We start from the raw sequence: 13,865 nt of genomic DNA, 5'->3' as shown, positions 1-13,865 counted from the left end.
GCGATCACAGCCCACATTAAAGGTGACGTGAAATCCGATTTCACATGGTGGGCTCTGAGAGTGAAGCTAGAAGGCAGTTTCAAGCAAGCTATTGCAGCATTTTCATGTTGGAGGAGTGGAAAAAACAGTTTTCTCCCAAAGCCGTGCATTTGGCTGAAAGATGGCCCCAAATTGGCTCTGTCTGCATCCCTTCAAATCGCTCCCAGTGGAAATGTTCACTTTTGTGAGTCCTTGGGGAGTCGCCGAAGGCTTTTAGCATTTTTTTGCAGAGTCTCAGCCCATGAGGCTTATTTGAAGCTGCTGTTCGCCAAACGGAGGTTATCTGCTCCCAGCCCAGCGTGGAATGTGAAACATGTGAGGCCACTAAGAGAGAGCGGCCGGGAAACTGAAAGTACGGCCGGCCGGCCAGCCATGATTAATTAGGGGAGGAGAAGCCGCAGAGCGCACGCTGGGCGAAGCCCTTTGATGTGCTGTTCGGCCGTGAATGCGCTTGCTTGTTTGGTCACGTGATTCACGTGAACTTAATGAAAACTGCACCAAGAAGCCCTTGGTTTGACGAGGATTTCGAGCACTTGAATTCTCGCTCCGCTCAATGCGCTTACGCGCATTGATAGGTCGCGAGAGCTAAAAAAGAAAGAGTACTTGGAACTCAAGCAGAGCAAGAACACAAATAAAGACATTAATCAAAACTTAGTTCATGCTCCATTGAATTGGCAAACATACCAAGAGGAAGTGACGCTAGGATGCGCTGACCAATGGGAAGCAAGAAAATGAGTGACAATGAAGCTAACCAATGTTAATTAATGGGCAGGCTTTAAGCCCTTTTAAGATTTTTTTTGTAATGTTTTAATTTTAAGTTAACAAAAGGTCTCTCCAGCCACAGTGCATGCACTGTCTGGCAAAACCTTACAACATAATACCACTCTGAAGGGCTAAGAGATTAATAAAATACATAAACAGCTACCTAACCGAATCAGTGGATGGAGTGTGCTAGGAGAACTGTTACAGATTAGGCCTGGGAAAATGTAAATTTCATGCTTAGATAGAGTAAATGTAATGAAAATTAATATATTGACCCTCTTCTGCTGTTCCCAGAAAAGAGCTCCAGGATCTTTGTAAACACCAAGTCGACATTATGTGGACTGGCACAAGAATGGGATTGCCTTTGAAACTATTGATGGTATGAATGGATAAAAGATCTCACCATTCCTGATATTTTAAAATACTTCCATGTTTTGCACTAAAGGATTTTAAAGGACTGGTCCAGCACGGAAAATGTGAATAACTTGACATACATGGATAGGGCAGTTGGAAAGAGGGCTCTCAGGGACTTGGTCTCCTATCCAGAAGATTTGAGACGAAAGAGCGTGTATGCCAGTAAGATGATCAAAACCACTCTAGTGATCCAGGATCAAATTTGTATTCAGTTTGGATTCACCACCCACCTTGCACCCCCAACACCCCGCCTTCCACTTCTCAATACATTGCACCCCTTAATTCTTGCCTGCGATGAAAATGGTACATTGAAGGAGGAATGGAAGATAGAGTAATTACATAAGTTTATGAACAGTGTAAACAATATTTGAGTCCCTGATTCCAAGTACATTAATTACATAAAAATTAGAGACTATGTATAGAATCTAATAAATAAGGAAACCGCCACAAGATCTTGCATGTTGTTCAAAAGGTTTATCAAGGAAAATAGAGGCATTTAAAGCATTTTTTGTGAGTTTGTATTGCTGCTGGAAAGCAGACCCAACAGCTTTCGGGCGTACCAGGACAAATTTGGTAAGATCATGGACAGGGATGTACAAGACTGGAAAGGGCAACAAGTGTGGTATGGCTTTACTGCGGCATATAACGGAGAAGTACATTACAAGATTATGTATCAATGGCATCCCATCATCTGCCCAGCCCCTTCCTTTTCCCATCCACCCCACAGCCTCATAGATTTACCCACATTCAGAGTGGAAGTGTTCGAGACTTCAAGACTTATAAGGTTGAGGGAACAACCAAACATATTTGGTGGGCTTGCTTGATGATTAAACTGTTTTAAAGAGCAGATATTGGTCTCATCAAACAGGTATTGGTCTTTCCCATTACAAATCACTTGGGTCAATTTCTTGTGTACTAAAAACAGATGCCTAAGAAGTGAAAAAGTCTGTACTGATGCACTTGTTGGGAACAGCAAGAATGTTGATAGTTGTCTGCTGGAAGTAGATGGATAACCTTCAAGTGACCCAGGGCATAAAAAAGACTATGGGAAACTATACCTTTGGAGACATTATTTTTTGATCTCCTAGAACAGGATATGACCTTTACAAGAACGTGATAGTTGATGATACAGTATTTGTCTCTTGTGGATAATCTTTCATTTACCTGCTGTGTCTTCACCATGTACAGTTGTTTAACTTGATGTAAGGGAGCAACAAACTATAGCACAGGTGAAAATGATATGCGTAATGAAAGGAGATGAGAGAACCCGTTGCTTATGGTCCATCCAGATAGAGGTTGTTTTTTGGTTTTTGACTATTTTTTGGATATGTTTGTTCCATTTTGCATAATAATGTATCATAATTCAATATTATTAATGTAGATTACAATCTCCTTTAGTTTACTTACATATGATCATGAAACCTAATACAGTGTTTGATATAAAAAAAAATGCAGTGTTACTCATTGTTTTTATCGACTTTTTTTATTGCAGGTTGCTGAAGTTCTTGAGATGCCTCCCATGAGAGTATATGAAGTAGCTACTTTCTACACGATGTTTAATCGCCAACCAGTAGGCAAATACCATATTCAGATCTGCACAACTACACCCTGCATGCTTCGGGACTCTGACAGCATACTGGAGACAATTCAGAAAAAACTTGGTACCAATACTTATTTATAAATCAATCAATTTATAGTAATAGTATTGCTTGAGTATTATACATGGTTGTAAAACAAATGTGAAGTATTAGTTTATCACCTCAAATAATAGTCGCAATCCTTAAATCGGGTTAAACCAGAAAGTCACTAAATAAACATCTGTTTAACTCTCTGGTAGCTTGGCACAAAGCAGCCCAGCTTAACATAGTGGCAATGTGTAAAGTATTTATGCAGCACTCAAACAGCAATAAAGTGAAAACATTCAACAAGAAAGATCCCCAATTAATTAATAAAACTAGAGTACATTTCAATAAATTAAATGGCACTAAAATGACAAGAATCCCATAATTAGAACCAGGGAGATAAGAGTTTTTGAAGTTCCAAGTAAAAATGGCCAAAACTGTGGGTATCTGGTTGCACTGGACCAGGACAGAGTCCATTTCAGGTCGGCCAAGACTGAGCACACGCCATAAACAGGACCAGGTTTGCCCTGCTGAAGGTTTTGCCTTCTGACTTGGGTATAGGGTCTGTTCTGCAGAGCTCTCTCTCACTCTGGATCAGGCCCGGGGAAACTTTCAGGTGGGAGTTACACGGCACAGCTGGGCTCTGCTTCCTATCTGGTGAAGCTTTCATTCAACAACTGCTCGGTACAGATTTTTGAAACTCTGAGTTGCTCAGAGTTGGATACAGTGAGCCTTCTTTTAGCCTTCTCTATTTGAGTCTTGTCAGCAGGGAATTGGGAAAGATCTCCGACATTTATCTCTTTTGTTTACTCAGGAGGTCAGCAGACTTACCCTTGGGGTTCGGTTCTGCGGTGATGAATTCTATGCAGGCAGGTCCAGTCTTGCTTCAGGCTTCAGACAGCAAGACAGTCTGAGTCTTCACATATTCAAGAGTGTTCTGATTTCAAGTTCTGTGGATGCCACTTTTATGCCTAGTGCCAGCATGTTTGTCGAGAGACAATCCTTTGTCTATTTCCTAAACAGGCTCCATTTAGTTCCCCCCTCTGCTCTAGGTTTGGCATCAGCCTGGTTAGTGAAACGAAGGCAGCAGCACGTCCAGTTTCAAGTTCTTCTGTTTGGGCCAGGACAGGTCCTTTAAAGTTCACTCAGGGTAGAGGCATAGCTCCTCCACAACCATCCTGTCGGAAAGACCCATACCTCGCACGTACAGGCCCTTTGTCACCTGCCTGGGAGCAATACGCACCTCACTCTGGGGAGCCAACAGGGGTCCGGTAACACCTGGGCACTGTCATTCAGTTTTAGGTTTAGGCAGAGAAATAACACATTCCTAAAAGTGTAATTTCCAAAATAGTAAATCCGATCCCGACTTCACTGTTAAGTTGGATTTTAAATGACTATTAAAAGGATTCTTTAAAAAAAATTCTAGCTGTTCCCCAACTGAATTTAGCCCTTTTAATTTTATTTGGGTAACACAGAGTTAACCTATTGTGCCTTACCACAGTGCAAATCGACTTTGGAGATTTTTTCACTGCCATATAAAAAAATTTATATATATATATATATATCTCTCGTCCCAGGACCACAATAGCACGCAGATTGAAAAGACGAAGAGAGGAACCCAGAAATGGTGCCAAACAAAGTGCGTGTTTATTTAAGCTCAATTTTGCTCAGCATGCCCGCCATTACGCGTTTCGTCTTGATCACATGTATATATATATCTCCTTGATTTCTCGCTTTCACTCCCACTCCTGCAGAACAAACGAGCGTGGACCCGGTGATTATCGTGCTTTCTTTATTCAGCCATTGCCGCCATAACGCGTTTCGGGAGATCCCTCCCTTGATCACATGACAGCCTAAAGGCATCACCATTCGCTTTATAAAGTGCATGTGCAAAGCAGCCATTAATAAACATTGTAGAAATACTACTGCTTCAGTACATTTTCATAATTACATTCCACATTGATTGCTTTATACAGTCAAATAAACATTGTAATTTGAGATTTAAAATTCTTTCTCCATGAACATTACTCCATAAACGGATCTTTTCTACTAATGCCATGTATGCCTGTAGAATTAATCATTGCCTAAATGCCAATAGTACCGAAGTATACCACCATGAATGAATCTATCAACTTATCCTAGTGCCTAATAAAAATAATAATAGTGCTCAACCGTATAGTGAATAAGTATTAAATAACAATTTAGATAGTTTCAGTTTATTAACAAGGCGACAAACCTTCGTGTAAACAGTGTTATATGGAAATAAAGTGCACAGTGCTGTAAGGACAGTCAATCCAGCCTACAATTCATTGTTATGATTACCAGGGTCAATCCTTTGCTAAAATCATCATAAAATATTTTGAAGTATCAGAAATATAAATACTTTCTATATAATGATTTTAAAACTAATGTCCCTAATCTATAATAAATATGTAAACCATCACTACAATCCCTACACACATACACTAAAATTCATATATATATACACATATTTACAATTGGTGAACAAAACAAATGTCATAATGCACTTTCCTAAAACCTATTCCGTACCTTCATGTTCTCCTTTCAATTTTTGATTTCAATATAATAGCAGCATTCAGTTAACCTTACAAATTCTTGACTCTCTCATATATATATATATATATATATATATATATATATATATATATTTTTTTTTTTTTTTTTTTTTTTTCTCAAATACTCTGCCATGTATGAATGTAGGCCCTACCTTAAAGTTTAGGCCTGGCAAAAGGTTTATTTTGCCAGGTCGAATTGGCATGTTAAAACAGCACACACAGGCTGTAATGGCAGACCTGCAGACCTGAAGTAATGTTTTGCAGTGCTTTTTTAGTGGGTGGCACAATGTGTGCTTCAGTCCCTTAGTAGCATTTAATTTACAGGCCCAAGTCTTACCATATACTAGAAACGTGTCACCAAGTTAAATGTGCTAGTTAGATATTTGCCAATGTTATCTTGTTTTAAAGCGGGAGTGCTAGCACTTTACCACTGGTTAGCAGGAGTAAAGGGCACGGTCGTAGTGCCGTCAAAAATGGATTCCGATAAAGAATGCAAATATCTGCGGGAATACCACCCAAAAAATTGTTATTTCCTACAATGATGTTACTGGTCAGTAGTCTGTGCAATTGAGATAAATTTTTTTCCTCTGCGTAATGAGTTCTGCTATTAAAGAATTATCTCAAAACTGCTTTTCATTTGTTTAATACCACTGTAGTTGATTCTCTGTGCTGTTCAGTCCCAAACCTTTCATACCGCAAAATCTCCAATGAGCATCTATAATCCCTCAGCAAGAAGGTGTCGCCATAGATTATTGTTTTTGTTTGCATGCTTCTGAGTATTTTGGAACGCTACTCCCTTTATTTCTTCTTCACATTGGAGAGATATTTTCTCAGTCGTCTCAGATTTTAATGCATTTTTTTACTTTCAGTAGTGCATATTTGTCTTCTGCATTAATTTATTTCTGCATTTTCAATAATTTCGTATTCACCAGAACCTATGTTTATCTTATTTCTTCACTTTCTCCAGTGACCATTCTAGAAAAATGATTGGTGACTGTACAGGCTTATGTATGAGGGCTCTGCTTTGGCAGTTTGTACTGATAGGTCAGAGCAGCAAATTATACGGTTGGGATCTGCCTAAAATAAAGCACAATTTGTGTAATGTGTGGCCTCTGCGTCCTTCCTGTAGTTGACCAACCAGCTAGTTGCACCTGTTGGTCAATGACGAGGTTCATTATAAATATAGAAAGGTGTGCGGTTCAGCTAGTCCTGCTTAATTATATTGTAGTGAATGGACAATGTATGTCACTAGGACATCCTTTAGAGGATGCACGGACCCTCACCCACAGTCAGCTGACCCCAGGCACCATATTGGGGGATACTTTGACCCTCCTTGGTTCATCCTGCTCAAAGATTTTAACTTCTGACTTTGGGCTTGATTTAATTCTTGGTGGTAAGCATACTCTGTCGCAATGGTGACGGAATACAAGTACCGCCAAGAATGTGCTCCTCCCACTGAATTTAGATGCAGCTGGACTTGGTTTGATCACGGCGGGGACTACTTGGTCTCCGCTATAATTAAACCCCTCTTATGTTCCTGTGGAGTAAGGGCTGTTGGAGACAGACCTATAATTCCACCCACCTGGTTTAAACGAGCGGAACTGGAGGTCCGTTTTCACTGCCAGGAAAACCCTGGCAGTAAAACTGCTAAATGTTCCCCTCACCCTCTCCATGGGAGAGGACTCCCATGGCGAGTGGAGCATTTTCTATTTTCTTTTCAGAAAAGAAAATCATGCTTCAGGATTTTCTTCTTGAAAATAAAGTATACAGTTTGCTCAGGCCTTTGTCATGTTTCGGGGCTTCTCTTAGGTCACAGAGAGCAGATCAGCCCTCTTTTGTTCATCCTCCGGTCCAGGAGCGTTATGAAGTAGGTGTCTAGAGATGCTGCATTTCAACCTGGATGGGATAGCTCCACGGCACACCATAAACAATGGGGTGAAAGTTTCTGGGGCCACCCCTTCCCCCTTTAGGCAGTTTCAAGATGGCAAATGTCTTTTTAATTGAGGGCGTGGGCGATGTGACGTGAGTACTATGGTAATCCTGATGTCCTCCCACATCTAACACCAAAATCCAGTTTGAAGCAACCACCAGTAAACCCAGAGACAGAAGTGTGGTAGAATGAAGCAGGGTTTTCCAGCAACCAGACCATGAATACATAAGAGCTGTTTTGGCACCCTGTTCCCTTCCTTTCAAGTGTACCCCAAGTATTATATGTAATCTCGGGACAACATGTCAAGCAGCATTTGAGTAAGCAGTGTCAAAAATATTATCCACAGCCCCATCCTGCATATTTGGTAAGGTGTGGATGAGTCATCTCTGGCCATTTAAGTCAACCTATTGTTTTCTTCTGGGAGTCATTTCAAACCTTTTTCACACCTGTTGAAATGCTAGTCACTAGATGGGAGAAAAACAAATGCTAAATTCACAGTTGAATTGGATTTTAATAAATATGAAATATAGTCACTCCTTTCTTTCAACGGCTGCGGGACGGCAGCAGTCTTTTCCAGCGCGGCTCCCCCGGGTTGTTATAAACGGACACATCGGTACCGTTTAGATACCAGATAGCAGCACGGCTAAATATTCTCCTTTGGCCGACTTGTGACAGCAGACTAAAAGAACCGCTTTTATTTATTTCATCCATGTGCAGACGGCATCCACACGTATTTTACATTTCCGTACCGCAAGGGATTTTATTCATTCCCCATTGTTTGGAAGCTGACATAAACAAGATTGGACAATATCTACGTCCCTCGTTTGTTGATGCCAGAACGTAAAACGTCCACCTTTACTGGGTTTCTTTGATGTATACGCTTGAAGACCAATTGGCCGGATAGAAAAGTTACTATCATGACCACAATCAAAGGGGTTCTTCTAATATGAATGGCCAGTAAAGACTTATTTTGAAATCCGTATTTTAGATGGTATACCACGGACATTGACTCACAAAGGAAGATAAGCATACGTTCTTCACACTCACCGTCTTGTGGTATTGATATTACTGTGGCTCCTGAAGAAGGCGTTCCGAAAAACGCCGAAACGCGCGTCGAATAGTATAATATTGTTTGCCACTAGTAGAAGCTATGTTATATGCACTTTTTATGTATTATACATTGATTGAGTAATTTTGTTGTTTGCATAACAGATTTACATTATGTACTTTTATGAATTGTTTTTAACCGTTAAGATTTATTAATATATTAAATGAAATCTAGTTTTTTAATTACTTAGTTCGGTGTCTTTCTTACGATTTCTCCCTTGATAAATGTTAGTAATATGTCATATTGTTTACACTGTGAAAGTTTCTGGGGCCACCCCTTCCCTCTTTAGGCAATTTCAAGATGGCAAATGTCTTTTTAATTGAGGGCGTGGACGATGTGACGTGAGTACTATATGTAATCTCGGGACAACATGTCAAGCAGCATTTGAGTAAGCAGTGTCAAAAATATTATCCACAGCCCCATCCTGCATATTTGGTAAGGTTTGGATGAGTCATCTCTGGCCATTTAAGTCAACCTATTGTTTTCTTCTGGGAGTCATTTCAAACCTTTTTCACACCTGTTGAAATGCTAGTCACTAGATAGGAGAAAAACAAATGCTAAATTCACAGTTGAATTGGATTTTAATAAATATTAAATATAGTTGTTTATTTTCTTAGGTTGTCCCACTCCTGAGACAAAGTATCAGGATTTTAATCTGCATTCTAGTTTTCTCTATGGGTCACCCAGCCTTCATAACGTGAAAATAGATTTTGGGTGCTAGTCACTGTAAGGACACTTTAACTTTCTACATGCTGTACATTTAAATACCAGTCACCCTGCCTTGTGGGCTTCAAGGCCTACGTAGGGGTAACTTTTTAATATGAAAACACTTAAAGCAAACAATCTTGGGGTACATCAGCAAAATATGGTCATTTCCTACATTCACCAATCAGAAATACTAGAATATGTATGTCGTTTAAAATGATTTCATGCACAAGCTTTTAGGGACTGTGGTTGCGGATGATATTAAAGTGGTAACATTGCCACTAAAGAGGAGAGCTTCAATTATGTCTGCTTGCAGAACTAGCAAGTTCTGAGATCTTCACCCACAAAACCTTGAATCCTTTCCCCTGAGAACAGGGTTGTGCTGTACACCAATGATTTTTCTTGAAAAGTTTTTAACGGGTATAATTCAGAAAATGGCTTTTTAGTTTCTACGTAGTTTTAAAACTCCATTTTGATTTAGAGAGGGTTCTTCAGAACCTTGAGGTTAGGATGGCTTTGTGATAAAAGAATTTTAATCAGCTCTGTTAATGTTATGCCTTGCTGGGTACCATTGGGTAGTGTAATTTTTATGATTCTCCTAAGCCAGCGCGTATGAGCGGCTCTATGAGGCTTTTAGTAAGGACTTTTAAACTCTAAATACACGCTTGTGCGTGTACTTTTATTTTTATCACCCGCAATCGGCCTTTGCATGCGTATTTCTAAGAAAGACGGCACCCAATTGGTCCAAGGCAGGTGCATGTCTCGCCCTCTCTGACCCTGGCCTAGGGTGCTCGGGAGCGAGCAGCAGCGCCATCTGTTTCCAATTATCCAGTTAATTGGAAACAGATGGCGGTCAGCGCTGGTCGCACTGGTTATCTTGTTTCTTACTTTCCACAGCTCAGGCCTGGGGGTGGGGTGCTTGGTCTGGAAATGCCTGGGTGTGCGCGCGGAGGAGAGCAGGAGCTTTTACAAACAGCTCACCCGGTGTGAACTTAGTGGCATGTGCATGAAGGAGGAATCTGCAGAAAGCCGCTGTCTCCCAGCACACACTGGCCACCGCCGGAGCGAATGAGACGAGCAGTCCAGTCCCAGAGACACCCCTCATATATCTCGCGTAAGTACTCAAACACACAGGTGCCCTCGCGAGAGACTCATACACACGGCCCTCCCATAGCATGATTCAGCTGTTTTGGAATGTGAACCCATTGAAATCAATCGAGATTAACATTTTTGGGGGTTAGAGGAGGAAGATTTGTAGGGGTGGGTGACCTTACTCAAGCCAATGAGATCCTTTTACTTGTTTGGGGGTGGATGGCAGCGACAGTGCTTAATTTGAGGTGGGCCCTCACACAACCCTATTGAAACGAGGAAGAGAGACTACAACACGTACACCACACTCCTTACTCACACAGTATACAGCTCTACAGGCCTATCTCTCGTGCTGGCCTGTGCCGGAAATAGAGCTATGTATTAGACGCACAGAAACACCAGCCTCAACCAGTCACTCACTGATCTCTCTCCGCTTTTCATGAATCACAAAGACAATGTGCATGTCTTTTAACTTCGTGCACGTCATAAGAGGGACTTTTATCCACATTCAAGGAAGCTGTAAGCATTACAAGCGTAGGCCTGCAAATCCCAGCATGCAATATGCTGCAGTGAGCCATGAAAAATTGAGGCACCCTGTTGTTTTAATATTATTATTCAACTACAATTCACTACCACTATAGTATTAACCATTTCTGTGCTTTTTGCTGCTGGGGCTGGTGTGCCTTGGCGTCCCAACAGGTAATTTGATTATTTTGGGTATCGTGAGGATGCACATCTGCCCTTCATTAAACATACTCTGAAGACAACCGTAATGAGATTCGGGTCACCTCTTTGATAACGCACACACTATCATTCTGCTGTAGCCCCTGAATTAGGTTGTTCCTTATTTTCACTGCACCTCTTCTCTTGACATTCATGCAGGCTTCTCTTTGTGTACCCTGTCGCTAGAGCATTGCAGTCTTCACCACAATCTAGGGTAAGTAGTACCGCGGGTGCCGACAATGCTGCAGTGAATATGCGAAAGTTCTCTGCAAATAACCCTGAAGCTGTGCTGCTCATTCCAATCTCAGTCTAAGAATGACATTGTGCACTGCCGTGGCGTAAAATGGCGCCCTCTCATGCAGAATGGGAAGTCTGCCAAATGACGGAATGGCGCCTCTAAATAGTAGTGGGGACGGAGAGGCGTGTCTGGTTCCCCCATCCCCTGCGTTGCAAGGCCTGCAGGGGCTTGTGTTACTCCTCTGTCCTCTTATTCAGTGGCCTCCTCTGCTGTGCACTGGCGCAGTTCCGACACATGAAATGATTTGGTTTACCTGATCCTTGCACTTCTGCCCAAATGCTTGGCATTTCTCTCAGTCTCTCGGGGCATTTCCCACAGTGCATGAGTGATGCAGTTGTGTTGGCCAGGTTACTGGCTGTTAGGTGTGCTGGGCAGTGCTTGAAATGGAAAAATAGAAGTGCAGCTACTCTGTACCAGAGTACCTGCTTGTTTCTGAGAAGTGCTGGTACTCCCCAATTAAAAGTATAGCATTTCTCTTGAATTGCTGGTTCTCTTCCTCTCAAAATAAACCAGCATTGGCATAGCCAATTGGTCTCGCCTTTGGGACCTTACAAGTGTTTAGTTATCCAGCACAATATCCTTGGTGCAACAACATCAACTGTTGCATAGCTAAACACTTATAAGGTCCCAAAGGGAAGACCTATTGGCTATGTCGATGCTTGTTATATTTACTAAATGTATTCATATGGCAATTTATTTTTCTGTTAGTTTTAGGATTGCTTTTGTTGAGCAGTGCCTTGAAACTATAGTGTTGGGTATTGAAGATTTTAGAAATAGACGACTGGACAATTCAAATCCAGATCATGTTCTTTAATGTAGTGGGTTATTGGTTAGATATGATGGCACTTTACAGTGGCATGAAAGAGTTGTGTAATGCATTCAAACTTGTTTTTACCTTTTTAAGTACTTGTACAAAGTTAATACAAAATGATGTCAGGAAGATAAAGATAAATGTGTGGCCTATCAGAGCAACGCTCAGATGATAATTTGTTAAGAAGCTGTGTGTGTTGTGTGCCATACTTTCTGCACATGTTATGCAGTTGATATTAGTTGGTTGGACTGATGCCCTGTTTAAACGGTCTGGCAGAGGAACATTTTAAGCTTGATCTGTATCGGCAATAACTGGCTTACTTTCCTTTGTGTAAGACTAGAGAGGTGCTGGTAAGTTAACCTATGTACATTATACTCCCTCTGGTACCTTTAGTCCCTTAGCTTGCCCCTTCCTTCATTAAACAGACCTGCTCTGCCTTTAACTGTTGTCTGTTACCTCTGTATAACCTATAAAAAAAATAGAACTGACAGATTGAGAGATAATCTATGTGTAGAGAGGGGGGTGCTTATGCACTCTGGTCTCCTGCATTATATTTAGATCCATTTTCCAGCTTTGTCAAAGAATCAGGACGACTGACCCATGCATGTGAAGAAAAGTGGGCGAGGCTGAAAGACCAAGTTCTGGAATTAATACTGTGTGTGACATTATTACTCATTTGTGCTGGAAATAGGGGGTTCTGCAGCAATTAAAAAAAAAAATGCTGATTTCCGATGGTGACCAAGTAATATAAGATGCCTTAAAAGTTTGTTTTTAACTAGTCAAATATGCTGTACTTTCAAAGACATAAGTCAAATGTCAGGCTTGGTCTTATGATAAATTACTTCTTATGCTTTTAAAATGGAGATTGGTGTTTACTTTTCTGTCTCTGGTTGCTAAGTGAGAGGATTTTGTAAAGTGAACTATGCAGGAATCTTGCCCACGTGAAAGGAAATGCTGAAGGAAGTCATGTTTTTCCAGCACACAAAAACATTTTAAATACCTATAAATTAACTGTACAAATATTTCACAATATATAAGGCAGTTTAGAAAGCACAAATGAAGCGATTTTTTTGTAGTTCTGAACTAAGATGGAAACGAGAATTTGATATAGGATTAAGCTAATCAAGACACTTTACTTAGTCATGCTCAATTGACAAATCTCACTGAAATACAATTTCCACACATTGCCCTTTGTGTGCTAAACATTTTTATCATCAACACTGTCTGCTCAGAGTTAGTTGCCATTAAATGTGAAATGTGCGGTCTGTGAATGACAGTACACTACCACACCAAGATTTAGTAATGTATTGTCCAGGAGACTTATTACCACTCTCTATTGCTGAATGGGCACGTCTCCTTTGCTCACTTTGTGATGCTTGCATTGTTCACAATCCCTATGAGGTCAGTGATGTAACCTTAATGGTAGCACCCCCACTCTCAAAATTGTTCCAGCACCACTGGTAGTACTCCGCTGTTTTATTAAAGTGTAAAGTATCATGTTTGCTAAATAATCATTTGTAACTCACTTTCTAAAATATTCTTTAGGCATAAAGGTCGGAGAAACAACGCCTGACAAAATGTTTACTTTGATAGAAGTTGAATGTTTGGGAGCCTGTGTAAATGCACCGATGGTACAAATCAATGATAACTATTATGTAAGTCAATTTTTCTACCTTCCTTTTATTAAAATGTGCAGTTTTATTGACTCCTGTATGGTACTGACCTGTAATTTAGTCACTACACATAACTTTGGTTGACTCTCGTCTCCCCGACTGATGAATGTTTTGA

At 40.7% G+C, this 13,865-nt stretch overlaps 1 protein-coding gene across 1 annotated transcript in view; it reads left to right on the top strand.

The window, feature by feature from the left end:
• The window catches only part of NDUFV2 (NADH:ubiquinone oxidoreductase core subunit V2), a 194,900-nt gene that overhangs the window by 143,648 nt on the left and 37,387 nt on the right, over positions 1 to 13,865 (top strand). Inside the window, exons 5-6 of the mRNA XM_086964949.1 lie at positions 2,708 to 2,876; positions 13,623 to 13,732. Coding sequence (XP_086821075.1) covers positions 2,708 to 2,876; positions 13,623 to 13,732 — 279 coding nt within the window. The remainder of the gene's footprint in view (positions 1 to 2,707; positions 2,877 to 13,622; positions 13,733 to 13,865) is intronic.

Source organism: Lissotriton vulgaris, chromosome 4_1, assembly GCF_964263255.1.
Source record: "Lissotriton vulgaris chromosome 4_1, aLisVul1.2, whole genome shotgun sequence".
NCBI lineage: Eukaryota > Metazoa > Chordata > Amphibia > Caudata > Salamandridae > Lissotriton > Lissotriton vulgaris.
Note: the sequence above shows the minus strand (reverse complement) of the source record. Positions and strands in the feature narration are given on the sequence as shown.